Genomic DNA, 26,798 nt, shown 5'->3' with positions numbered 1-26,798 from the left:
TTGAGCACTTAGCCAGTTAAAAAGATAAAGGATGAAATAGTGGAAGGTAAAATGAAAAACAAATTAGAAAAAATAATTAGAATCAGCCAAATTAATTGAAGTAAACACTGTAGGAAATTGGATTTTAAATGCTAATAAATATGTAAATATTAAAATGCAATTTAACATTAATAGGGAAAACATTCTTCACTTGACACATGATTACTGCTATAATAAAAAAAACACATGATGTTTTAAAAACATTGTCCTCTCTGGTTCTCTGTTTTTAGAATGTGACAGTGACGTGTCCCACACAGAGGCGCCACAAGGGTCCCTGTGAATTCGCTTGGCGTGTGGTAGGCTTTGTGATTCTTAAAATCACTCCTTGCCACCCAGCCCTCCCCACGCAGAGTCATTTCTCAAGAGGGCGCTACTTCTTTCTGGCATGAGCTCCCCGCCTCAGAGCTCACCACGGCCCTCAAGTTACCCCCTGGACCCCGCTGTGCCAGGGGCTGGGGGAGGGGGACAAGCTTCACAGGTGAGCCTGTTGGGGGCTGGGGGAGAGGACTCTGCCAGAAAGCAGGGGAGGGCTTCTCTGGTGGCTCAGTGGTAAAGAATCCACCTGCCAATGCAGGGGACATAGGTTTGAGTCCTGGTCCGGGAAGATCCTACACACCTCGGGACAACACAGCCCATGAGCCACAACTACCAAGCCTGAGCCTCAACTGTTGAAGCCCATGAGCCCTAGGGCCCATGCTCTGCAACCTGAAAACCATGACAGTAAGAAGCCCAAACACCACAACTAGAGAGTAGGCCCCACTTGCCACAACTGGAGAAAGCCCACGAGCAGCAACAAAGACCCAGCACAGCCATTTAAAAAAAATCAGTGGAATTAACTTTCAAACTGTGCACGGTTGCAGAGGTGAGAGTGGGGCGGTTACAGGGTCCCTGGGAGCTCTGTGTGGCAGGGACTGTAGACTGCTGTCCCCTCCTCCTGCAGACACAGAGGGGAGACAGACACACTCATCAAGATAGCTGACCATTGTCCGCGTTCCGGCGGAGCAGCCAAAAAAGAGATGGCCGGCCACCTGCCGGGTGCCAGGTGGTGGGGCGGGAGCCCGAGAGTGTGTTCGACAAGCACCGTGATGGGGCAGGACCCTCCACCTGCCCCGACCCCTACTTGCTTCCAGCCCCCAGCCCAGTCTTCTCACTGCAGTGTGTCTAGAACACCCCACGGTGCCCAGGCCTTTCTAAGGTCTCCTCACCCTCTGGACCAAGTCCGAACTTGCACAGCTCAAGGCCCGTCATGACAGGACACCTGCTGGTCACTCTGCCTGCAGGGCTCCACATGCTCTGCTTCTGGCTCCTGGCTAGAGTGCCTTCCCTCACTGCAGCAGGGAGATGGGTCCTCGCCGTCCTGCGGACCTGGTCTGTGTCACCTGGCCCTTTCTCCTTGTGAGCAAAACTGGACTGACATTAGATGCTGTCACAGGACAGAGCAACCCCAGGTTGGCGGCAGCCCACCCATTCATTCATCTGCTCACTTGTCCATTCCACAGGGCCAGGACGGGGCCTGATGGGGAGTCCTGACAGGGAGGGGGTGGGGACAAGCTGGACATGGATCCTGCTTGCACTGAGCCTCCAATATGGTCGGGAAGACAGACATTTAGACCACTGGGAGATCCTGCCTGTTATGAGAGACCTTTGGCCAAGAGCTGAGGGGCAGGGAGGCAGTGGGGTGCAGGGAGGTGGGGGTGTAGGGAGGAGGGGTGCAGGAAGGAGGGGGTGCAGGGGGGTGGGGACTAGTGAGGTGGGCAGAGTCTGAGTTTGGTGTGGAAAACCTCTGTGAGGATAGCGGAGCCACCTGCCTCAGGGTTCATTGCCAGGACTAAACAGGAAAGTCTTTGGAAGCACTCTTTACACTGTTGAAAGGACAGTGGGCACCCAACAGAAGTTAGGGCAATAAAGGAGCTGAAGTTAAGGTCTAAGAAAGGGGACAGCAGAAGCTAGGTGAGGATGTGGCCTGGGGAACATAAAGCAGAAAAGGGAACAGCATATGCCAAGGGCTTGCTTTGGTAAGAGGCATCACTCATTTAAGGAACAGAGCAGTGGTCAGGGGTTGAGTGAATGGCTGGCAGAAGCAGGCTCTGGAGGAGAGAGGAGGTAAGATCCTGGAGAAATCCTAAACCAGGAGCCTGCCTGCCTCGGACTTGAGAGGCTGCTGCACAGCGGTCCGCAGCGCACCCAGGCCGACTCAGGCCTCCATCCAGGCCGGGCTCAGGACAAGCCAAGGCAGCTCACTTCCTCCCGCAAAGCCTCATCAATCTGGCTGCCGCAGCATCGCATAGGGAATGGAGAAGCCTCTCCATCCTCCACGGAGGTGGCTGCAAACCTCGTCTCCCTGGAAACAGAAATAATCATTGGAAGTCAGCTCATGGCAACTCCGCTCACACGCGTGGGTGCCACGATTATTATACAAGCTGATTTACACACTGTCCTTTAAAACCTATACCCCATAAATGTGAAAGAAGGCTCACTATCCCTACTTTTCTGGCAAGTCGTCATGCATGAGGAGAGGACTGAACGAGGAGGTTCAGCTGATGCTCTAAAATCTGCACTTCCTGCTAAAAATACAGCGAAACCTGCTCCTTCTCCGCACAGCCACCGCCGTTCACGTCCGTCCCACGCAAATGTCCAGAGAGACGCACGAAAGGCCTTCACATATATTCACTGGGCAGATGGTTTCCGTGAAACGTGGGCGAGGGTCCCCTTGCGCGGGCTGCCTGGCGAATGTGGGTGAGGCTTCCTCCAGACGCGAGGGCCCTCTGGGGGCTGGTGCCCCTGCTCACCGGGCACCGCCGGACACTGTGCAGGAGAGGGCCCGACGCTGTGAGCTCTGCGGGATGCCTCCACGGGCCAGAACTTGCCGAGCGGGCGGCAGGAACTGGGGTGTGTTCTCAAAGCACCCCTGCATCTCCCCCGGCCCCTCCTCCCGCATCTCGTTCCCTAGCTGCTGCACCACCCGCTTCCCCGGGATCCAGCGCGAAGTTATTTAACGCTGTAATTAGCCGGCAGGGTGAGTCATCGGTCCCCGGGCCTCGCTGCAGCAGCGGCAGAGCCGGTGTGGAAAGAACCGAGGGCGCTCGGCGCGGTGGGACCTCAGAGGGCTTGTCGGAGACGCGCTCCCAGGCCTCGTTTCAGCAGGCTGGGTGCCCGAGAGGCCCGGGCAAGGCCATCTCCACGCTCTGCTCGGCCCCACACCTTCCTCTCTCACCGAGAGCGCCGCGTCGGTCGGAAGGAGGCGATTTACCCTCCCCCCGCGCCGCACCCCCAGTCTCCCGCTTTGCTCTCAGGCCCTGAACCGCCTTCGGATGAATTAACTCACTCGCACCCGCATTTGCGGGGAAGTCCCGCATGATCCCTGAGAAAGGCTCGGACGAGACTCCTTCAGGGCTCCCCGAGGCCTCATCCCCCGCCCCCCGCACTGGGGCCCGCGCTCCCCGGAGGCGCCCGAGGGTCCCGGCACCCGAGCGCCTCCTCCGAGCCCTCCCCTCCGCCCCGCAGCCGGACTCCCGCCCTCCTCCCGCGAGTAGTCAGCTCACTCCTTCCCCGGCTCCTCTCTTCCCTTCCCTCCTGCCCGCCGCCCCCGCACACAAACCCCTGCTCGGGGGTGGGGGGGGGTCTTCCTTCTTCCCTTAGCCCCGGACTCGCCCCACCCCGCCCACACTCAGGCTTTCCCCGTAGCCCTCAGCACGAGGGTCCTCTCTTCCCGCACTCCAGGCCAACTTCCTCAGGCTTCCTGATCTCTGACAGGCGGGGGGCGGGGAGTGAGACCCCAGCCCCGTGGCCCGCGCAGCGCGCCCACTGAGGCCCGAGAGGTGGGAGGCGCTGGGGGTGGGGCCTGGGGGCGTCAGGGGCGGGCGCCCAGGGGTGGGGAGCGGCGTGCCCAGAGAGGCCGGGGCGCTACTCGGGGGAAGAAGGCGGAGAGACGCGGCGCGGGGGGCTTCTCCTTGGGGGGGGGGGTGGCTGAGGGGTGTCCTAGGGGCGACGCGGGTTGAGGGGGCGGGGGAGGGCGGTGCCTGGGCCGGGCGCGCTGGGCCGCGGGCGGTGGGGGGAGCTGAGCGTCCTGGGAGGGGCGCCGAGGGCTGGGGAGGGGGCGCGCGCGCCCTGCGGTCCTCCGCGCCGCATCGGTTCCCTGCGCGGGGCCGCGGCGGCGGCGGCGGGAGGCGGAGGATGCGGGCTCCGACTGCGGCGGCGGCGGCGGCGCGGGCCCGGGAGGACGCGGGAGGATGAGGAGGAGGCCGGCGGTCCGGCCGCGCGGCGCCGGGAGGAGGCGCAGGCGGCGGGGGCGGCGGCGGGCGGCGGCGGGCGCGCGGGGTGCGGGCCGGCTCGGGCGCGGAGGATGAAGTGGAGCGTCCGCGGGGCCTGCGCCGCGCTCTCCTCCTGCCTCCTGCTCGCCTGCGCGCTCAGCGCCGCCGCCGTCGGCCTCAAGTGCTTCTCGCTGGGCTCGGAGCTGCGCGGGGAGCCGTTCCGGCTGGGGGCGGCCGCTGGCGCCTTCTATTCGGGGCTGCTGCTGGCTGCCGGCCTCTCGCTGCTCGGCGCCGCCCTGCTCTGCTGCGGGCCCCGGGACGCGCCCCTCGCGGGGCCGGGCCCGGGCCCGGGGCTCGGGGTCGCTGCCGGCCCCGCGGGGGCTGCGGAGGCCGCGCCGGGCGACCCGGGGGGCGCCGCCGGACCCTCGGGGCCGGTGAGCAGCCAGAACCTGCTCCTGCTCGGCGTCCTCGTCTTCATGCTCGGGGTCCTCAGCGCCTTCGCGGGCGCCGTGATCGACGGCGACACCGTGTCCCTGGTGGAGCGCAAGTATTCCCACTACTGCCTGCCGCCGCGCGCGCCGGCCGCGGCCCCCGGCCCGGCCCCGGGCCCTGCGGCCGCCGGCCCCGGCCCGGCCCCCGGCGCGCAGCGCGCCCGCGGCACCCTGGACAGCGCCACCTCCGCCAAGTGCCGCCAGCTGAAGGACTACCAGCGCGGCCTGGTGCTCTCCACCGTCTTCAACTCGCTCGAGTGCCTCCTAGGCCTGCTCAGCCTCCTGCTGGTCAAGAACTACAAGTCGTCGCAGGCCCGGCGCGGCCGGCGCGGCCGGCGGAAGGGAGGCCGGGCCCTGGCGCGGCCCCGCGGCGGCCCGGGGCTCCGCGCGCAGCCGCCCGCCTCCCGGGCGCGGCGGGGCCGGCGGGGCCGGCGGGGGCGGAGGCTGCAGCCGCGGCCCAGCGAGGCTTCCATCCTGTCTCCGGAGGAGTCGGACTTCGCCGCCCCGGGGGACTGCGCGGGCTTCGCGACGCACCACGCGGTCTCCTACATCAACGTGGGCGTCTTCCACGCGTTTGACGAAGCGGGCGTGGAGGTGTGCTGTGGGGGGCACCCGTCTGTGGAGCTGCCGGGGTACGCGCCCTCGGACCCCGACCTTAACGCCTCCTACCCCTACTGCTGCCGCCCGCCTTGCGAGGCGGCGCGCCCCTGGGAGCCGGGCCAGGCCTGCTGAGCCCCTGGGCCTGTGCGGACGACCGTTCCCGTCTCCCTGCCCTGCCGCGGCGGCGAGGGAGGTGGGGAGTTGGCGGGGCGCAAAGCCAAGCCCCTCCGTGGCGCCGCAGCTTCAGGGGCGGTCTGGCCCAGCGCCTCTGGGGGCTCCCCGCAGCGAGACTGGTCCTCCAGTACTATTATTTCTGTGTTTGGGAGGTTTCTCTTCTTTTCTGTGTCTGCTCGTATCCGGACTCCATTTTAAAGTTTACAATAAATGTTTTGGGGTTGGCTCGCCCCCATCGCACTTCTCTTTGGCAAGTCCGTTCCCTGGGCGCCCCCGAGGCCCAGGCCCGGGTGAAACCTCACCCAGCGAGCGGAAAGAACGCTGACTGAGAGGACAGAAAGACGGAGCGGCTGATACTGTCGGAATGGAAGACGTGAAGAAGCACCCACAGCAACACTTTGTACACGGATGTGCCTGCTTTTGTTGATAACTTTCTTACTGTAAAGCTCTCCATAAACAGTGAAAATGTTTGGTAAATTTATTGCAATTTAAAATTGGTGAGTTCCTTTATTAAATTAATTGCTATGTTATTGGAGATATTCATCAAATTGGGGTTAGAGAATGTCGACACACAAATGAATTTGGTCTGACAGATGTGAGTTTGAACAGTTGTATTATGCTAGCTGGTTGGCTAAATCCAACCTCTTTCTGATGCTAACTTTCTGTGTGTATATCAGGTCCCATACATTTCTTTTTCTGGAAACTGGAGATTGGGTTTTTATGGCAAAACTGAGCTTATTTTGGTTAATACATATGAACAATCCAATCCTATTTTGGAAATCACAGTCATAGTTTTTCTGGCAAAGATTATTATCCTGTTGGTTAATTCAGTAATCTGGTAATTTTGGATATTATAGCATTTCATTTGAAATATACCCCTTAAATAGCCTTAATTGATGTGAAGGTCATACTTTTAAATCACTAGGATACACGTGTGTGCCTATTTAAACACAACGTGAAGTCTTCCGAATGATGGTGAAATGTGTTTCCGCCCAGTCCTTTGGTTCTGACTGGGATCCAGGTAAGCTCTGGATCTTGGGGAAAGGTGATCCAACTACCATGTGCTGGAATTGTGGTGCCGGGCAGGAGTGCTGCTAATTCTGAATGTGCTGTAAGCAGAGTCCCACGCTGACCCAAAGGGTGTGACCCTCCTGCAGAAGGGGTTGAGGACACACTCTGTGCTCTGCTAGGGTGAGCGCAGCACGGGACACTCGAGGCGAGAAAAGCTAAGGGAATAATGTGTGATCTCTCTGGAGTGTGTAGGGGTCCACTTCTAATTGTGGAAAAGCAGCCAGGTGCGGGCTCTGGGATGAGACCAGCTGACCCACCCAAAGCCAGAGTTCCTCTGTACCTAGGTGACTGAGTCCAGCACCTAACCATGACCAGCAAGGCCACCCAGTTGCAGCAGAGGCTGCTAGAGAGGAGAGGCCCGCTATCCACGCAGAGAAGCGGAGACCTACCGCCATTCAGTGGAGGTGGCAAAGTTGTTATGCTGATGCTTGGACAATTACTTAGAAACTTGGGGATTCTGATCTAAGGGGCCTTAGGCAGTGTCTTCTCCTTGTTATGTTGATGCCATCCGAGAAAAATGAATCATTCCGGGTCAATCTCCCAGGTCCTCATACCCAGACCTCTTCAGATAGTGGTCCATACTAGGCTTTCAGATTCAGTGAGGCTGAGAGCCTAGCCCAACTAGTTCCCCTGCTGGTCCTTATCACCTGACCACCCCCCCGCATCGCCCCCACACCACCAGCCCACTGGCCATCAGCCTAAGCAGAAAAAGTGATAAGTGGCAGCAAAAGAGACTTTTGATAAAGCTTTCCCCCATCTACCTAGATCAAATCAATAAGGCAGGGCTGCTCTCCACTCATGGAGCACAGACCTCAGGGGCAGCTGCAAGGCTGACTTCCCAGAACCACATGTGGAGGCAGTCAAGCCAGGGTGCGCCCAGTGAGTGGGCACACGGTGAGCTCTTGTGGAAGGCTGCTGTGCAGGGACCACTAGAATGGAGCAACCTCTTGAGCAGCGTGGACATCTGATGTCAGACCTTCCTGTATTCTTCCTGTTTCCTGAGGTTCTGTCTTACACAGTTTGTCATTCAAACATGCAGGCAAAATCAATGACCTCTCTCAAGTTTCAGACTTTTCTTGGGATGGGACAGAAGGCAGAATGGGATGGGGCAGCAGAGGGCATCTGGCTTCCCCCTGTCAAATGTACGTGTGACCAGGAAGCTAGATGGAATTTTAAAATATGTGTTTCTAACTCCAGAATATGGTTAAGTCCACTTTATAGAGGCTGATATAATGATATGAGATACCAGAGTTTTATTTTTTAAAGTTTGCTAAAGAAATAAAATCTCCAATATCCCTTCACTCAAATTGTTCTGAAGACCAGCACTCAGGGAGGCAGTGGAGAGTCACCACCTCACTTCCTTCTAACTGCTTGTGATGGCTCCAGAGTCCTGGGAGGTCAGCCAGCTCATTCATGCTTTTTCTCCTTTTTGAAAATTTACGTTAGTTGTTTAGAATTGATTCTAATGCTCCTTGGAAAATAATGCCAGCTCTTGGAGCGTTCTTAAAATATGGGTCTTATTCTACTTTTCAGAATAATAATAAACTCTTGGCCTGGTGGAGGCCAAACCAAGAGTTTATATCATAATGAAATACCAAAATTAAATAAACACATTTTTGTGTTTTTACTTTGTTTAATGCTGAGTTTGTAAGTTAAACATAGTTTGTTTACATTTAAAATAATGACTTAATTAATAACACATGACACAGTCACCAAAAAAACCTGTGTTTTCTTAATGTTGATGAACAAGCGCTCCCAAGGTGCCAGGGCACACATGCCATCCTCAGGCAGAGGAGGTGCTCTTGGCCACACAAATCTCGACTACAAAACTGAGTTTTTGACTGATATAATTAAGCAATCATTTTATTTAAAAAATTAGTCAGATGGTGCTTGTGGTGAAGATCAAACTGCTGGTTATCGATGTTTTTACTCTTGGCTAGTGTCATGATGCCATGCAGGTGGGAACCTCAAATATGTGCAAATGCACACACACACACACACGTGTGCATGCATACATGTGCATGCAGTGCACACTTGTGTACACAAAACCACATGTGCACATGTGTGCGTGTGTGGGTATGTGTATATGCACATACATATGATTATACATGCAGGAATACATTTGTGACAGATGTGTGTACATATGAGCATGTGCACACATTACATGAGTGTGTCAGCACATAGGAATGCACACAAATGAACACATGCATCTACATGTGAACACACATATACCTGTGTTTACACTCCCAGATATAACATGTTTGCAAACACATGCACCAGTGCATGCACACACACACACACACACACACACACACACAGACACACTGCCTCTTGGTGTCTGAGGTCCAGGCCAGTGGCCTGCCTGGGACACCAGGAACTCTAGGTGCAGTGTGTCGGTGGAGTGGCCTGGCTGTGGGCTGGTACCCCTGGCTGAGGCATCGTGGAGCACGCTCGTGGGGAGCACTCCTTGGAGGATTCTGTGGCTGCTGAGCTGCATGTTGGCCTGCACACTCTGTCATATCCAGGTGCGATACGCTGGTGGGACGGCTCCTGACCCAGATGCCAGCACAGCACAGCCAGCCACACCAGGGTAGCGTTGAGGTTGGGGCCAGTGTTGGTGGTGGTGTGAAGTTCGAGTTCCCAGGCTCCTGGGCAGCAGTGTTGCAGAGACCTCTGAGTGACCTCCGGGGAGCTCCGCTCTGGGCACAGGCCCCTTGCCAGCACTCAATGTTATTGCCCCAAAGCACCATTTTCTCACCAAAATGTGAATGAAAATTAATAAATAAGAGACTCTAAGCAAAATGAATTCTGGTACATAAATAACTATAAATTCTTTATATGCCTGCGAACTTCTTTTTATAGGAGCGGGAGCCAGCAGCCTAATGTTAGGTGGTTCATTTTCTAGATGATAGGATATCTTTGTTTAATTTGCTACTTTTCAGCACAGTAATTACAGGAAAAAACTCACCAAAGTGGAAAATAAAAATCTAACTTCGGAAAGTAGTGCCCATACATCCTTACATCCCCAGTTTGAATTCTAAGGACTTCCTGGGGGTGCTGGGAGAAAGCCTGGGGGTACCTGTCACTGTTTTTAATGGTTTTCTCAAAATCTCCACATTTGGAGGGTCATCCTCACACAGGTGAGTTTCATCTAGAGAAGTTCTGTCTCTGCCTTTTTATCTATCATTGCTCCTCTGAAGAATGTCAACAGAAATCCTGCTCCTTTTGAATCAATGAAGTCTGTGTTAGAGCACAACACTTTCCACACAACAGTCACTTCCTCTCTGTCTCTGGGTGATTCTGGTCCTGGTCCAGCAGACTGTGTAGTCAAGCCACCTGGGCTACATCAAGGGCAGGAGCGCCAAGCAGGCTGGTCAGGGATGGAGGCCGTCGCGGCCCTTCTCCGTGCTGCCTGTGGCTGCAGGAGGGGGCCCTTCTCCGTGCTGCCTGTGGCTGCAGGAGGGGGCCCTTCTCCGTGCTGCCTGTGGCTGCAGGGGGGCCCTTCTCCCGACACCCGGGCCCGGCTTTGGCTGTGCACCTGCTGTGTGCCCACACTATTCCTGCAACACCAGCCTGGGTCCTCCATCAGCTCCACTCCTGATAAAACTTTCTTCTAAAACACGTGTCAGATTGTGCTGTCCTTCCCAGGAACTTCCAGGAACTACGTTTTCTGAAGAAAAAGTAAAACCTCATGAACCTGACCCAATCTGACCTTTCAGCCTTCTCTGTGGGGCACAGGGGCTCTTGTCTGGGGCCCAGAGAATAAGTAGGTGTGGAGACCGAAGCTGGTGTGTGCCATGGACATGTCAGGAGGTGGGTGTGCAGTGGGGAGGCAAAGTGACTGGTGTCGCTGAGCAGGGAAGATGATATGGAGTACCAGGATGTAGGCCAGGAACATCTCAGAGGCCTGGACCATTACAGGGACCTGGGCCATCTCAGGGGCCTGGACCATCTCAGAGGCCTGGGCCATCTCAGGGGCCTGGACCATCTCAGGGACCTGGACCATCTCGGTGACCTGGACCATTTCAGGGGCCTGGACCATCTCAGGGACCTGGACCATTTCAGGGGCCTGGACCATCTCAGGGACCTGGACCATCTCAGGGACCTGGACATTGTAGGAGCTTGTCTTAGTTCCCTGGATTGCTGTCACACTACATGGATTAAAACAAAAAAATATATACTATCTCACAGTCTGGAGGCCAGAAGTCTAAGGTCAGGTAGTTGGCAGGGTTTGCTCCTTCTTGAAGCCCTAAAGAAGAACTCATTCTCTTCCTCCCTTCAGGCTCTGGGAGCCAGCAGTCCCAGGCATACCTGGGTCCATGGACATACCACATTATACCTGATCCCACTTTTGGTGGCCTCTGGCTCTATGTGCCCTTCTCTGCTTCTTATAAGGACTTTGTTGACTTTAGGTCCCTCTCTAGTCCAGAATGAACTGCAAAGACCCTATTTGCAGATAAGGTCATGTTCTAGGTGAATAAGAATTTTGGGGACTTCATTGAACACTTTTGAACCTGGTACAGAACTCAGGTGTGTGGTCTGTGCCCTCCTTCCTGCCTGGGGCCAGCTGCTGAGGATATCCAGGGAGGGCACCCCTTCCCTGAGCCAGGAAGCTGGTGGTGCCCTCGCCATCTGTCAGATGAACATTAAAAAAAAAAGCTGAAACAGTGAGATTAATCACCCAAGGGGGAAAGCTTTCTTAACATTTGGCGTATTTGCAAACATTTTCAGATAGGAGCTCCAGTGACTGTGTTATTTTGTAAATCCCGCCTGGCACATGTTACTTCCTCCTCTCAGCAGCCTGGGGAGATGGGGGCAGGCGTGGCCTCTGTGTCAGAGGCTGGAGTCCTGGTGGAGATTCCCCTCTCATCCAGTCAAAGGCCAGAGTATGTGCTCTGAAGGGGCCTCTCTGCCTGGGGCAGCGTGGACTCTGCAGTGGCCTCAATTTTGCTCCTTTTAGGGACTTTTTCTCCACCTGCTCCTTCTCCCAGCCTTGGCTCACACAGTCCCCTCAACACCTGTGTCCATCCCTGGACCCTCAGCCCCATCTCGTGTCCTGGCCCTGCTGGGATGTTGCCTTTGCTGGGAGGCTCTTCCAAGTGCACCTGCAGGGCTGTCTGAGGCAGCACCCCCTGCTCCTGTGCAGCTGGCTGGCCCTGGGAGCCCCTTCTGCCTTCTAGTGTAGCTCAGATTATTTTTCCTTAAATGCAAGACTTCAGTTCTCCTTCGTCTACCACTGTGGAGCTACCCAGAGCTGTGAGCTCTGCCACCTCCTGCCTCCCTCACCTCTTGACCTCACCAACCCTTCCTGGAGGCGAGGAAAAGCTCCTGGAGTTTCCTGAGACCCCACCCTCACCTGCCCAACCAATTAGCCTTGCCTGAGCCCTCACTCCAGCCTGAGTCCTATGCCTACCACCATCTCTGTCAGTGTGGTGTCATCTGACCAATGGCTAGTTTGTGTTGAGAGCTCTTTATGGGCAAGGCCCTGTGTGACAAGCACTTTAAGATTGCTGCCTCCCTTAATCCTGGAAACAGCACTTCACAGGTAGGAAAACCTAAGCTTAGGGAACGGGCTGTGTACCTGGGGTGGAGCTGGTGTGAGAACAGGGGTCTAAGCTCAGTTCTTCGCTGTGCCTGGGCCCCTTGCCTTGTTCTAGCCACAAGTGGGACCAAGGTTTTTTTTTCAAGTGGCATTTGTGGAAGTTTTGTGAGCCCAGGTTTGGCAGTGTAGCAACCTCCAGCTGTCTGCAGACCTCTGCTTTCAGCGAACAGCCTGCTCACTGCCCTCCTCAGGGTCCCTTAGGACCCTAAACTCAGACTTGCCAAAACTCAGCTTCTCCTTTTTCTCCATTGAGGGGCTCCACCCCTATGCCTGTCACCAGGGCTGTCAATTCAGCCTCTGCTAATTCATCTCTGTGTTCATTCAATGGCTACCCCGGGGACTGGATGTCGGGAATTCCAGAGGGTGCCCCATGCTCCATCCTGCCACTTGCCCTGATGCAAATGCCAAGTGCCACTCTTGGGAGACTGGAGGGTAAAGATTTTTGTATATATTTTCCATACTAAGTGCAGAAATCTGGTTGTATATTACATATAAGGCACATCTCAAAGTAGACTGGCCGCCATTCAAAGACGATAGCTGTGGTGGTTAAGTTGCTGCTGACTGGTCTAACTTAGTGTCATGGCAGTCTAAGCTCAGGTTGGAAAAGAGTTTACAGACAGAGCATTTCAGAAAGGAGTGAGTTTATTGAGAGCAGAGAGCAGAGACAATGAGGGCCCTGTGAGCACAGCGGCTGACCTCCTGACAGGCCAGGGAGAGCTGATGCTTTTCATGGTGCTCAGTCGTGTGGGTAGCCTTTCCTTTCTCCAGGGGGTCTTCCCAACCCAGGGATCGAACCCAGGTCTCCCGAGTTGCAGGTGGATTCTTTACGAGCTGAGCCACAAGGAAAGCCCAAGAATACTGGAGTGGGTAGCCTATCCCTTCTCCAGTGGATCTTCCTGACCCAGGAATCGAACTGGGGTCTCCTCCATTGCAGTCAGATTCTTTACCAACTGAGTTATGAGGGAAGCCGTTTTCCTGGGTTAGTAGCCAATTTTTATAGCCTCAAGACAAAAAAGATTCCTGCTGGAAGGGTGGCATTAGGTGATGGGTTAGGGCGTTATATGGTGAATACTGGATTGGGCCTCTTTGCCTATTTTGGTCAGGAAGCTTGTTAGTGATGATCAACAGAACTTTTGGCAATGGTTACAAAGGGTTTCAGTAAGTTCTGGAAATGGCCTTGGTTCTGGGCCCCGCTTCTGTGGCCTTGGTGCAAGGCCTTGCTCCCGTGACCTTGGTATGGGACCGTGCTCTTAGGACACCTCTTCCCCACACACTTCCTTTATTTTTCTCTGGAAGGAGGTTACATCTAATGTATTGCAAGTAATATATGCATCAAAAATAAAACACAGAACAGTTTAAAATATCATTTCCCATGTTCAGTCCACAGTTCTCTTTTACTGTTAAATATGTGAAGTGTCTAGGAGCAGCCGGAGCGACCCCTCACCCTCTGGGTTACCCTCACCTCTTGCTCCTCATGGGCCACACCTGGAGTGTTTTTGTGCTTCCACAACAAAAGTGTGTGTCTGTGCATATTATATAGTGTTGCCTGCATGTTTTCTACAAATTGAAGTATCGCTGACTTACAACGTTGTGTTATTTCTGCTGTGCAGCAAAGTGACTCAGTTGTACATATATATTCTTTCCCACTGCCGTTTGCCATAGGACACTGAGTATACTGCCCTGTGTTCTATACTAGGGCCGTGCTGTTTCTTCATCCTATATATACGAGTCTGCATCTGCTAATCCCAAACACCCAGTCTATCCCTCCTCCACCCCACTGTCCCCACTCGGCAACCTCAAGCCTGTTCTTTATGTCTGTGGGTCTATTTCTATTTTGTAAGTAAGTTCATTTGTGTCATATTTTAGATTCCACATGTAAGTGATATCATATGGTATTTGTCATTGTCTGACTTATCTCACTTAGCATGATAATCTCTAGGTTCATCCATGTTGCTGCAAATAACATCATTTCATTCTTTTTTTTTTTTAATGTCCGTTGTTTTAAATATTTAAAATGTTGTGTTGGTTTCTGCTGTATAACAACTTGAATCAGCCATAATTATATATATATGGAGAAGAAAATATATATAAGAAGAAGAATACCCACTCCAGTATTCTTGCCTGGAGAATTCCATGGACAGAGGAGCCTGGTGGGCAGTCCACGGGGTCACAGAGAGTCAGACATGACTGAGCGACTAACATTACATTATATATATATATATATATATATATATATATAATCAGTTCAATTCAGTTCAGTCACCCAGTTGTGTCCGACTCGGTTGCAACACCATGGACTGCAGCACGACAGGCCTCCCTGTCCGTCACCAACTCCCAGAATTTACTCAAACTCATGTCCATTGAGTCCGTGATGCCATCCAACCATTTCATCCTCTGTCGTCCCCTTCTCCTCCCGCCTTCAATCTTTCCCAGCATCAGGGTCTTTTCCAGTGAGTCAGCTCTTCGCATCAGGTGGCCAAAGTATTGGAGCTTCAGCTTCAGCATCACTCCTTCCAATGAATATTCAGGACTGATTTCTTTTACAAGGGACTGGTTGGATCTCCTTGCAGTCCAAGGGACTCTCAAGAGTCTTCTCCAACGCCACAGTTCAAAAGCATCAATTCTTTGGCACTCAGCTTTCTTTATAGTCCAACTCTCACATCCATACATGACCACTGGAAAAACCATAGCCTTGACTAGATGGACCTTGTTGGCAAAGTAATGTCTCTGCTTTTTAATATGCTGTCTAGGTTGGTCATACAGATTTTTGAGACTGCATCCAAGTACTGCATTTTGGACTCTTTTAATGACTATGATGGCTACTCCATTTCTTTTAATGGGTTCTTGCCCACAATAGTAGATATGATGGTCATCTGAGTTAAATTCACCCATTCAAGTCCATTTTAGTTTGCTGATTCCTAAAATGTCAATGTTCACTCTTGTCATCTTCTATTTGATCATTTCCAATTTGCCTTGATTCATGGACTTAACATTCCAGGTTCCTATGCAACATTGCTTTTTACAGCATCGGACCTTGCTTCCATCATGTCACATCCACAACTGGGTGTTGTTTTTGCTTTGGCTCCATCTATTCGTTCTTTTTGGAGTTATTTCTCCACTGATCTCCAGTAGCATATTGGGCACCTACTGAGCTGGGGAGTTCATCTTTCAGTGTCCCATCTTTTTGCCTTTTCATACTGTTCTCAAGGCAAGAACGCTGAAGTGGTTTGCCATTCCCTTCTCCAGTGATATATGTATCTCACCTCCCTCCCCTCCCTCATCCCACCCCTCTAGGAAACCAGAGTGCCAGACTGGGTTTCCTGTGTTACACAGCAACTTCTCACCAGTGCTCAGGATAGTGTATATATGTTGACGCTACTTTCTCCATTTGTCCCACTCTCTCCTTCCCCCACTGTGTCCACAAGTCCATCTCTACATCTGCATTTCCATTCCTTTCCTGCAAATAGGTTCACCAGAACCATTTTTTTAGATTCTGTATATATGCATTAATATACAACAATTGTTTTTATTTTTCTGACTTCACTCCTTGTAATTCTGTATGTTCTTTCCACCTCACTAGAACTGAGTCAAATTCATTTCTTTTTATGGCTGAGTAATATTCCATTGTGTATATGTGCCACATCCTCTTGATTCATTCATCTTTTGGTGGACATTCAGACTGCTTCTGTGTCTTGGCTATCGTGCATACTGCTGCTACCAACATAGGGGTACACATTTTTAACCTTACTCGATGGTCTCATACTGAGAAGAGTTGCTGGACCCAGTTCCAATGACTGCGTGTGGAGGCTTCTCCTGACCAAGCAGCTCTCTGTGGCAGTACGGAGTCCACGAATCCCACTCAGTCCTGATACTATCAACCCAGAGATAGAATCAGATCCCACCTGCCACTTCCGACAACACCAAACCCAGGGCCAGGTTGCTGCCTGTGCCTCTGACTAACTGACTGTCAATCAGAGGCACCCAAGAGCCTCTCCTCTGGTCATTCCCTTAATTGGATAGAATGGCTAGCAGAGTTCAGGGAAACATTATGTTTACTCACTAGTTTAGTGATTTACTGTTAAAAGATATTAAAGGATATGAATTAAGAAGCAGATGAAGAGACATGCAGGGCAAAGTCCTTAACAAAGACCTTCTTTTTTTGTGGAGCTGGGGGCCCAGCATGCTGGCACATAGAATGTTCCTGGTTCCCTGACTTGGGAACTCTTAAAAAGGGTAAGAAAGCACTCCTTTTTTTTTTTTTTAAGGGAGGATTCATTATATAGTCATGATTAACTAAGTCACTGGCCAATAGTGATTGACTTACCAGGAATCAGCGGGCAGGCCTGAAAGTTCCAGCTCTCTAACCATCCGGCTGGTTCTCCTTTCAACAAGCCTCCATCCTGGTTGTTGGCAGTTGCTCAGTCATGTCTGACTCTTTGTGACCTCATGGACTGCAGCACACCAGGCTTCCCTGTCCTTTACTATCTCCTGGAGTTTGCTCAAATTCAAGTCCATTAAGTCGGTGATGCTAACCAACCTTCTCATCCTCTGTTGCCCTCTTCTCCTCCTGTCTTCAATTTTTCCCAGCATCAGGGTCTTTTCCAATGAGTCAGCAATTCAAGTCAGGTGGCCAAAGTATTGGAGCTTCAGCTTCAGCATCAGTCCTTCCAATGAGTATTCAGCATTGATTCCTTTATTTTTCTTTAAAATGGTATATTAACATGCAATAGGGGCTTCCCTGGTGGTTCAGATGGTAAACAATCTGCCTGCAATGTGGGAGACCTGGGTCGGGAAGATCCCCTGGAGAAGGGAATGGCAACCCACTCCAGTGTTCTTGCCTGGAAAATTCCATGGACAGAGGAGGCTAGTGGGCTACAGTACTTGGTGTTGCAAATGATTTATATCTTTATTTTTGATTGAATATATTTATTTTAAATGTCTTAGTTTTAATTTTAAATGCTATAAATGCTGACAGATATAGCCCACATAAACCCAAGCTTCTGGGACCCCTGGTGGTTCCTGGATCATAAAGGCCCTGAGCTCTGCAAGGGTACCCTGGCAGCAGGTGAGCCTCGTCCCACAGAATCCCTGGACACTAACAAACCTGGAAACTTTGTATTCTTCAATTTAAACACATATATTCAGGTAACTTATCCAGAGGAAATTAAAAGCTCAGAAGTTCCCGGAGAGATTGTCAACAGGGAAATATGATGCATAACCCAACTAAGTATTTTAAAATGAGATTTTAAAACTACTTACTACTCAATCTAAATTCAAGTACAGTAGTCAAAGAAATTGAAGCTATTCATCAACCTTATAGAATTCACATCTTTTTTTTAAAAGAATAACCTTGCATTTAAACAGATATCCTTCGTGACACAAACCCATGAAGTAAACAAAAGAGTTTAAAAACATATAATTTTTCCAGTGTCTTGATAGCTCAGTCTAAGACCTCGTGTTGGTTTGATCCATGGCTGTGAAGAACATGCAGACAGCAGCTGTGATGAGCAGACGCGTTCCCTCATAGAGAAGTTTCGGAGAAAACACACTCCATATAAATAAGTGGTAACGCAGGGATGTCACCAAAACGACATACACAGAAACGGGAGTAGAACAGATGAGTGCGTAGCAGAAGCAAGCACGACTGAGTGCCGAGCCGCTGTCGACAGAAAGGGAAACGTGCATTAGAGCATGCCGCTCTGGACTGTGTGAGTCACGGACCCACATGCGACCACCAGAGCAGGAGCCCTGGGGTGAGTCCTCAAGCCCAGCCTTGGCTCCCACTTGGGACCCAGTCCCTCAGGCAGGGGTCCTCAGAGAGCTGCGCCTGAGGCATCACCTCCTCCCCTCCCGGGGCCTCGGTCCCGACACCCAGCATGGGAAATCCCTGGGGATGGGCCTGGGCACAGGCTCCGCTGCCCTCCTGGAGTGCCAGGGCATCTGTGCTCAGTGAGAGCCTGCTGACCCCACGGCCTTCTCGACCAGACAGGGAGGTAGGGAAACTCCAGACACTGACTTGCTTGGGTTTCAGTGTCATGCATGGGGAACGTGACCCACTTGGAAGACTCTGACTGGGTTCCTTCCATAGTGACAGCCCCAGTGAGAAGACAGTTCCTGTAACCTCAGCATAAGATAATTTGCAATTGAGGGGATGAATGGAGGCCCTGCAGCTTGGACCAGCTAGGCTGTCCCCACTGCTAAGCTCCAGAACAGATGCCAGCTCCTTAGTAGAGAGGCACGGTCTACCCAGGGCCTAGTTTTTGAGCCATTAGAAATACATTTTCAGAGCTTCCTTGGTGGCCCAGTGGTTGAGAATGTAGCCTTCCAATGTAGGGGACATGGCTTAGATCCCTGGTTGGGGAACTAAAATCACACATGCTGCGGGGCAGGAAGACCCCGCACCTCAATTGGAGAGCCTGCCTGCAGAAAATGACAGAGCCCATGTGCCACAGTCAGAGAGAAACCTGCATGCTGCAATAAAGAGTTCATGTACCTCAACTAAGACCAGATGTGGCCAAAAAAAAAAAATATTTAGAAAAATCATCTCCCTCTTAAAAAAAAAAAGTGTTAGCTGCTCAGTTGTGTCTGACTCTTTGCGACCCTATGGACAGTAGCCCCCCAGGATCCTCTGTCCATGCGATTCTCCAGGCAAGAATATTGGAGTGGGCTGCCATTCCCTTCTCCAGGGGATCTTCCTGACCCAGGAATAAAAAAAAAAAAAAAAAATTTGTTTTTCTATCACTTTAGTCTGGTTATAGTTTTCTGATTTTACTGGAAAAATAAAAACAGAAACAATAAGTGAAATTTGACTGAAAATGAATGAGAAAAACTTTTTCTAAAATAAAAGAGAAACATTCCTTAATTAGGGAAAACATCATACAACCCTCCCCAACTGACTAAAATGCTTTCAACTCACTTAAAAAAAATGCTAACATCTTTTTTTCTCTCCAATACAAGTATAATAGATGTCAAGTGCCAGGAAAATCAAGCTGTGATTTTAGCACCAGGGAAGCTGCTCTTCACAGAAGACTGGGCTCTCACGGCCCGGCCTTCACCTGCCCTGTCCACCTGCTCGGCTGGCCTGCAGTCAGAGACGTGGGTGCGTGCCAAGCTGGTACCACAGCAAGCAGCCCTCCAGGGCAGGGGGCACACACCTCACCTGCTCACGGCCCAGATGTGTGAAGGGACCTGCCAGCCTCCTGACCCAAGCAAACCCACAGCTCAGGGGCGCTCTCATAGCCAGGGAGGGTTCACGTGCAGCATGATTAACGGAAGGACATCCCAGGCCACACACCCACCCCATGTCCCTCCACGGCCACCAGCAGGCACCCGGCTCACAGGCGTGGACGACCAGACCAGCAGTGGCTGCGAGTCAGGGGAAAGTCTGTCCACAGACATCCCAAAGGCCACCTGAAGGGATGTCCCATCGTCGGGAAGCCTGCGGCCTCAGAGCAGGAGCTCTCTCCTCGGCAGGAGCCTCCCCAAAGTCCTACTCGAGTCTTGCCAGCCTCACACTGACGCTCACCTTCACCCTGAACGTCCACGGGGACACAAGCGTGGGGACAGAGGGCGAGGCTCCCTGAGACCTGTGTCTCAGGACCTGGTCTGGGGGTGAACCTGTGGGACTGAGAAGAACCCATGATGGAGGCCAAAGAAGTGGGGTTCAGATATTGGGTCAGCAGTCACCCAGGGAGGCCTGTGCTACTCTCTGGGGTAGGGAAGTAGGGGCCCCGAGGCAGGCGGAAACGGGAAGCTCACCCTCCCCTGGGCTGGAAGGGTCCCCCTGGGGCCGTCCTGACCAGCACAACTGCCCAGTGTGTGAAGGGGAGCATGTCAGGGGTTGAGAGGCACTGAGGGAGCCCTGACGTACAGACACTGCACTCCTCACACCCCAGCACCTTGTGGGATCCACCGCCCACGGCAGCAGCACCAGCACCCTGCCTGACTGATGAGGGTGGCCCAGCAGCAGGCTGCCACACAGCACTCAGGCCGCACACTGCCAGGTGGCCTGGGCACCCAGGCGAGCACGTGGACGGAAGCTGGAGGCCCTTCCTCATGACACCCCTTTCCGAGGGGAGTGATGTAGAAACAAGGAAGGAAGCACGGAATGTGAGGCGGTGGGAACTCTGTGGACTAAACAGGCAGGGGAAGGATGGACGGATGGATGTGCTGGGCAGGACAGCATGGTGGGCTGCCCTGTCAGTCTGACAGGAAGGAGCCTTTGGGGCTGGTGACTGTCAGCTTCCATGGGGGCAGGACAGGCTGACAGAGTCATAGCCCCATGGGGAGCCCCTTGGGACCATCCAAGGCCCCCCTCTCCAGCAGGGATCCTGGAGGTGAGAACTAGCTCTTGTGAGAACGAGAGAAGTCCTACTTTCTTGTCCCCCGTGGACACCCCCCTCCCTGGGCCCCAACCAGGTCCCCAGCAAGTAGATAAGACGAGAAGGGGCTTTCTATCCTGTCCAACTGGAGACCCAACTTGGTATGATCTAGAAGAAGCCAACAGGGACGTCTGAGCTGTCCCTACACAGAGCTGCCCCGTACCCCACACTGGCCACGCACTGTGGACTGTTCATTCTTTTTTAAGGAGAAGAAAACTGATGAAAAAGACCTCTGAGTTATTGGGAGCAGGAGTTAACCTGCCATCAGATTAAAGATGAGGAGCCTCACCTGCTGGCTTCTGAGGTCAGAAAGTTCACCAGGTGGCTGGCCCACAGCACAGGCCCCGAGTATGTCGCAAATGCCGTCAGGAACATGGCTGGGATCTCCATGTAGGCATCCAGGCCCACGAAGCCTGCTGAGATGTCCACAGTGGCGATGCTGTTGGAGTTTCCCTGGAGGAGGGCAGAAGCAGCGCTGACGTGGCTGGTCCTGTACCACGACCACGAGGGAAGATGAGAGCCAGTTGCGGGGACGTGGCCCCAGGAGCCCCGTTGCCCGTTCACTCCTGGCTCTGGGGCTGACCCCGGATGACGGCCCTCCACCTGCCTGCCTCACTCCCAGGCTTGGGGAGCAAGTGGAATGTTTTTTACCTTTGAGAAACTATACAATGTAAGTCTGCTGATGGGAGTGTGGAAAGCCCCAGACTTCTGTCAACCTCAGGTATACCAACCTCCCTCCTCCCTCCTTGGGGACCCTGTCTGAGGGGCTAAGGGCGGTGTTGCCACATGGCTTACAGGAGCAGCACGACACTGCTGTCAGGGAGTACAGGGAGAGTCAGGCCCAAGATCCTGGCCACTAACAGGACAGCTCGTCCCACCAGAGAGGGCGGGGTTTTGAATCCAAGTGAGGGTCTCCCAAGGTTTGGCCCCCCACCTTTCAGTCTTCACTGACGCTGGTGGCCTTTTCTAAGACACTTGCACTGTTTACATGCCTGACAGCACAAATGTCTGTCCCAGCACAGTGAAGGCCCTTCCCAGGAACTTTCTACCCGATGGCCCAGGACATGGGTCCAAGCTGGGTGAAGCCCACCGCCTCCTCCCCTGGCTGTGTGCCATTCTGGGCCATCACTGGGTGGTGGCGCTGACCCCCAAACATCTCAGGCCATACCTACTCCCACTGTGTTCACTGTCCACTGCTGGCCCATGCCTTGAAAACAACTTCCTTTGTGCAGCTTCCCCATGACCCACTCTGCTCACGTCCGTCTGGGCTCTCCCCCGACTGTATGATTGCCTCCCTAGAAACTAAGAAGACTTTGGAGCTGCTGAGAGGAGGAGAAGGAAGAACAGGAATCTTCCTCGCCACGGCGAGGAGGAGCAGGCTGATGACGGAAAAGTGGCTCTGACCCCAGGCGGTTGCTGGAGGTCCTGCCAAAGCTGACTCCGCCGTCAGGGAGGATTGGCCTAAGGTGCGGCCCGCACGCTCTGGGGCTTCCCTTGCGTTAGGTCACTAGGTTCTCAACAGTCCTGATGCTGTGTGTGTGGGTGGGGGGAGAAGGCATGGTCTAAAGGCAGACACTGAGGGGCCCATGGAGGGCTGTGGATGCCAACTGGGCACTAAGCTCCTGACCCTGTGCCATGAGGAGTTAGTGAGCTGAGGGCTGGGGAAAGGGTCAGTGAGCCTGTGAGCCTCCTGCCAGGAAACCCAACAGTGAGAAAAGGACGTCCTGAGGGAAGGGCTGTGGGCGGGGAGACAAGAGTGGCCCCAGGGGCCCACTGTGCACCTAAGGCCACACACCTGCCCACTCGTCTGACATGTTGTAGGGCCTGCCGTGAAAGGGCTGACCTGTGTTGATTTTGCTCCTCAGGGCCCTGCAGCACGTTTGACAGTGCCTGCTGTAGGCACACCCGTGGCTGTCAGACACATGTGCTCTGGCTGCCTGTGGGCAGTGCCTGAGATGTGCCAGTATCACATCCTATCATGGAAGCTTCGTGTCCTGCCGTGGGATGAGGCCACATGTGGCAGAGAAGCAAACTGAATGTCAAGAGGCTGTCTCCTTGCTTGGGGGCGTGACCTGCAGCCAGTCTTCCTGACACTGAGGCCTCAGCGTTGGGCAGAACTGTTCAGTTCACAGGGAGCCTATGGGCACCTTCCTAATCAGGCGGCAGGGTCTGCTGTGCCACTGGGGGCAAGTGGGAGACTCTGGTGAGCTGCACTCCGGGTACGGGGAACAGGTCAAGGGCAGGGCCGAAGGCTGAGGTGGAACCCGGTCGGAACCCGGTCCTTCCAAGGCCAAGAGCTGGACCTCTGTCCACCTGTCCAGTGCTGTCCCAAGCACACAGCTGCACCCTGAGGTCTGCCCTGGAGATGGCTGGGTCTGCCTCTATGGGCCCTTCAGCACTGAAGAGGAGATGCGACAAGCACGGGTCCCAGGAGAGTAACAGCCGAGCGGAGCCCCTGCGGCGCCCAGTGCTGGGAGCCAGGGAGCAGGGAGAGCAGTCACCAGCAAAGCTGACAGAGCCAAGCACTCGCTCCCCTGACTGCCCGCGGGAAGCAGGCCCGCACAGCAGCTGCACGCTGCCACCAAGCACGCCTCTCTTAAATAACTAACTGTACTTTATCTTATAAATATATGCATGATTTAAGCATAATTCACCTTGCCATGCCAACAGTTCTTGCACTAAACTTCCCAGCTTATGGTAAACATTTCTTAAAGAAAAGCTAAAAGATAAACAACATAAAAGTTAACAGTCTTCTATCCATAATGATGAAAACCTACCTGAAAATAGAAGAATGCTTGACCAAACCAGTAATGCATCACAGTGACCTCAGTTATGTTGTGCCTCAGGGGCCTCCAGATGAACTGAGTCATGATGGTCTGGATCGCGAGGCTCAGCACCAAGACAGGAAGATTGTGGGGTCTGAGGAGCAGCGCTGCCAGGAGAACTAAACCACTGTATATCTCCCAAAGGCCCACAGTCCTGGCCGTGAAGTCTGCAGCAATGATTTGAGATTTAAGCAAGTCTTTGGTGCCCGTGAACAGAATGCCAAGGACAAAGACATAAACAAAACGAGCCTCAGTAATGCCCCTAAAGAAAGCAAAACAAGTCAGATTCATTAGCACCAGCTGCAAAAAATCCAATACGTATTTTCCCACAAAAACCATGTGTCTACTGAGCTGAGGTGACAATACAAGCTTTGGGACCCACCCACCGCAGGGGGCTCTGTGGAAGTAGGGGTGTCTGCCTGTGCACATCAGCCCCCCAGGATCCCCAGAGGCTGGCAGCCCTTCCGGCTGATAGGAAATCGTGCTCATGTGGCCAAGGATCACCTGGGTGAAAGATCAGAGCCATCACTTGTGGCCAAAAGATCTGTCCACCTGCTTTGCATAGTTAATTTGAAAAACTGCTGCAGTAGGATAAGGTCAAAGAGGGAGAAATCCACAAAGGCCCAAGTAATCAGAGACATTTCAAGAAGAAAGGGGCTGGGTCCCGTATCAAGGAGGACACTGGGCAGGCTGACAGTGAGTAGGAAGGAGAGCACCACTGATGTCTTTAAGGGTCCCCCTCTGGCCCTGACCACCCAGCTGTGCCTGGATGTCCAGAACCACTGAAATCAGGCCTTCCACCCCAGCCAGGTCTGGGCTTCAGAGTGGAGGAGAAAGTCAGGAGTTAAAGGCAGAGGATTCCAGAACACCAATGTAGAGCACCACCTGAGGGGACTGAAAGGAGAGAAACAGCTTTTAGGGAGATCTAGACTCAGGGCAGATCTAGAACCAGGAGGGAGTCTAGAACCAGGATGGACCTGGAACCAGGATGCATCTGGAATCAGGATAAATGGAGTGGGGAGTGGAAGCATTTTACAGGAAGAATGGGAACCAGGCAGTGCAGGTTGATGAAAGGCTGCACTGGTCTATGTTTTAGACACCAACAAGGTACATACTGTTGTCTTCCATGAAAGGTAAGGAAGTGATCCATATCTTGATGCGAGTGATGCTGAAATAAAGGTGCATCCGAGAGGAAAGAGGAATTTACTCATGTATCACCCTTTGGTTTGTAAATAAGTTCATTTGTATCATTTTTCAGATCCTATATATAAGCAACATACACTTTGAGATTTAAACAAATAGAGACTGAGATTTAAACAACCCATCCTGGGTTGGATGCCCTCACATGTGACAGTCTTGACATTCAGTCTTGACATCTGCACAGAACTCCGACTTTGAGATAAACAGCCTTTAAGGTGTCTTATCACCATGCCCTCCCCACCTGACCTTCCTTTCACAGGAAGGCCTGCCAGCTGTCCCCTGAGCCAGGCCCTCAGCATCATCTCGACTCCCCACATCAGGTGATAGGCCCTATTTCCAGGTGTGCCCCCTGTGCCTCTTGGCCACCCAAACAACCTGGCCATAGCTCTCAAAATTCACCCTGACACGTTTTCAGAGAGGGTAACACTTGCTTTTCTTTCTCTGACTAGCAAAGCAATACCAAACGTTTAGAGAAAACCTATCCTTCTCAAACTATTCCAAAAATTGCAGAGGAAGGAATGCTTCCAAACTTACATTATGAGGCCAGCATAACCCTGATATCAAAACCAGATAAAGATATTGCACACAAAAAATTATAAGGCAACATCACTGATGAACACAGATAATAAATCATCAACAAAATAGTAGCAAACCAAATTCAAAAAAACATTAAAAGGATCATACACTGTGATGAAGTGGGATTTATCCCAGGGATGCAAAGATGGTTCAATATCCAAAAAACAATCAAGGTTATATACCAAATTAACAAACTGAAGAATAAAAACCACATGATCCTCCTCAATAGATGTGGAAAAAGCTTCTGACAAAATTCAACATCCATTTATGATTTAAAAAATTCTCCAGAAGGTGGGTATAGAGGGAGCATACCTCAACATAATAAAGGCCATATGTGATAAGCCCACAGTTAACATCATATTCAGTGGTGAAAAGATCTAGACTAAGAACAAGACAAGGATGTCCACTCACCACTTTTATTCAGCATAAAATTGGCAGTCCTAGCCATAGCAGTCAGATAAGAAAAAGAAATAAAAGGACTCCAAACTGAAAAGGAAGAAATACAACTGTCACTGTTTGCAGATGCCATGATAGAATACATAGAAAATCCAAAATACCACTAGAGCTCATCAATGAATTCAGTACAGCTGAATAATACAAAATTAATATACAGAAATATTTTACATTTCTGTAACAACGAATTATCATAAATGAAAACAATCCCACTGACAACCACATCAAAGTAATAAACCACTTAGAAATAAATCTAAGAAGGAGATAAAAGAACTATACTCAGAAAACTGTAAGATACTCATGAAAGAAACTGAAGACAGCACAAACTGATGTAAAGACATGTTTAGATGTACCATGTTCTTGGATTGGAAAAATTAATATTGTTAAAATGATCATCTACTCAAGGCAATCTACATATTCATGTAATCCTGATCAAAATACAAATGGTATTTTTCACAGAACTAGAACAGGTAATTTAAAAATTTTAAAACTTGTAAGGAAACACAAAAGATTTCAACTAGCCAAAACAATCTTGAGAAAGAAGAACAAAGCTGGAGGTCTATCACAAGCCTTAACTTTAAAACATACTACCTAGCTGCACTTATCAAAACAGTAAGGAACAGGCACAAACACACACATCACACACACACATAGATTGATGGAATGGAATATAGAACCAAGATGAACCTACACTTATGTGGGGAATTAATTGACGACATAGGAGGCAACACTATACAATGGGGGAAAGACCGTCTGTTCAATAAGTGGTGTTGGAAAAACTAGAAAGCTACACGCAAATGAATCAAACCAGACAACTCTCTCATACCACACACAAACATAAATTCAAAATGGATTAAAGACCTGAAAGATCCATAGACCTCAGAGACTCATTCACAGCTGCTGGCCAATCACCTCATTTTTCACTATGTGCAACTGTAAGTAATGCTTCAGAGAACACACCCATATCCCAGTCTCTTGCTTCATGTCTGGTTGTATCTTTGAGATGAATTCTAAGAGGGTTGGACAAAATCAAGATTCTTAACACATTTTATGAATAGTCTTCCAAAACAGGGTCTGCTCGCCCCAACCCTTGTGAGTGTTAAAAACAGAAAAAGCCCTGTGATGTGCAGAAAGTG

The 26,798-nt window shown here is 51.9% G+C and overlaps 2 protein-coding genes across 13 annotated transcripts in view; one reads left to right on the top strand and one right to left on the bottom strand.

Moving 5' to 3' along the window:
• The first annotated feature begins 4,381 nt into the window (after positions 1 to 4,381).
• On the top strand, positions 4,382 to 5,537 carry TMEM271 (transmembrane protein 271). Its single transcript, XM_061145124.1, has one exon. It carries the CDS (start codon positions 4,382 to 4,384, stop codon positions 5,510 to 5,512), a length of 1,131 nt encoding a protein of 376 aa, XP_061001107.1. The 3' UTR covers positions 5,513 to 5,537.
• A 7,314-nt stretch (positions 5,538 to 12,851) lies between these two features.
• PIGG (phosphatidylinositol glycan anchor biosynthesis class G (EMM blood group)) overlaps positions 12,852 to 26,798 on the bottom strand; it is a 43,721-nt gene continuing 29,774 nt past the window's right edge. For 7 of the 12 annotated variants that reach the window (XM_061145288.1, XM_061145295.1, XM_061145294.1 and 4 more), the window contains 3 exons: positions 23,386 to 23,695; positions 20,898 to 21,061; positions 12,852 to 17,886 (listed from right to left, as the gene is read on the bottom strand). In XM_061145288.1, the coding sequence (XP_061001271.1) occupies positions 17,673 to 17,886; positions 20,898 to 21,061; positions 23,386 to 23,695 (688 nt within the window). In that variant the 3' untranslated portion in view covers positions 12,852 to 17,672. The other 5 variants (XM_061145289.1, XR_009693358.1, XM_061145297.1 and 2 more) reach the window with 5 other exon arrangements.

This window comes from Dama dama, chromosome 6 (assembly GCF_033118175.1).
Source record: "Dama dama isolate Ldn47 chromosome 6, ASM3311817v1, whole genome shotgun sequence".
Taxonomy (NCBI): domain Eukaryota; kingdom Metazoa; phylum Chordata; class Mammalia; order Artiodactyla; family Cervidae; genus Dama; species Dama dama.
The sequence above is the reverse complement of the archived record's forward strand: the minus strand, read 5'-3'. Positions and strand labels throughout refer to the sequence as shown.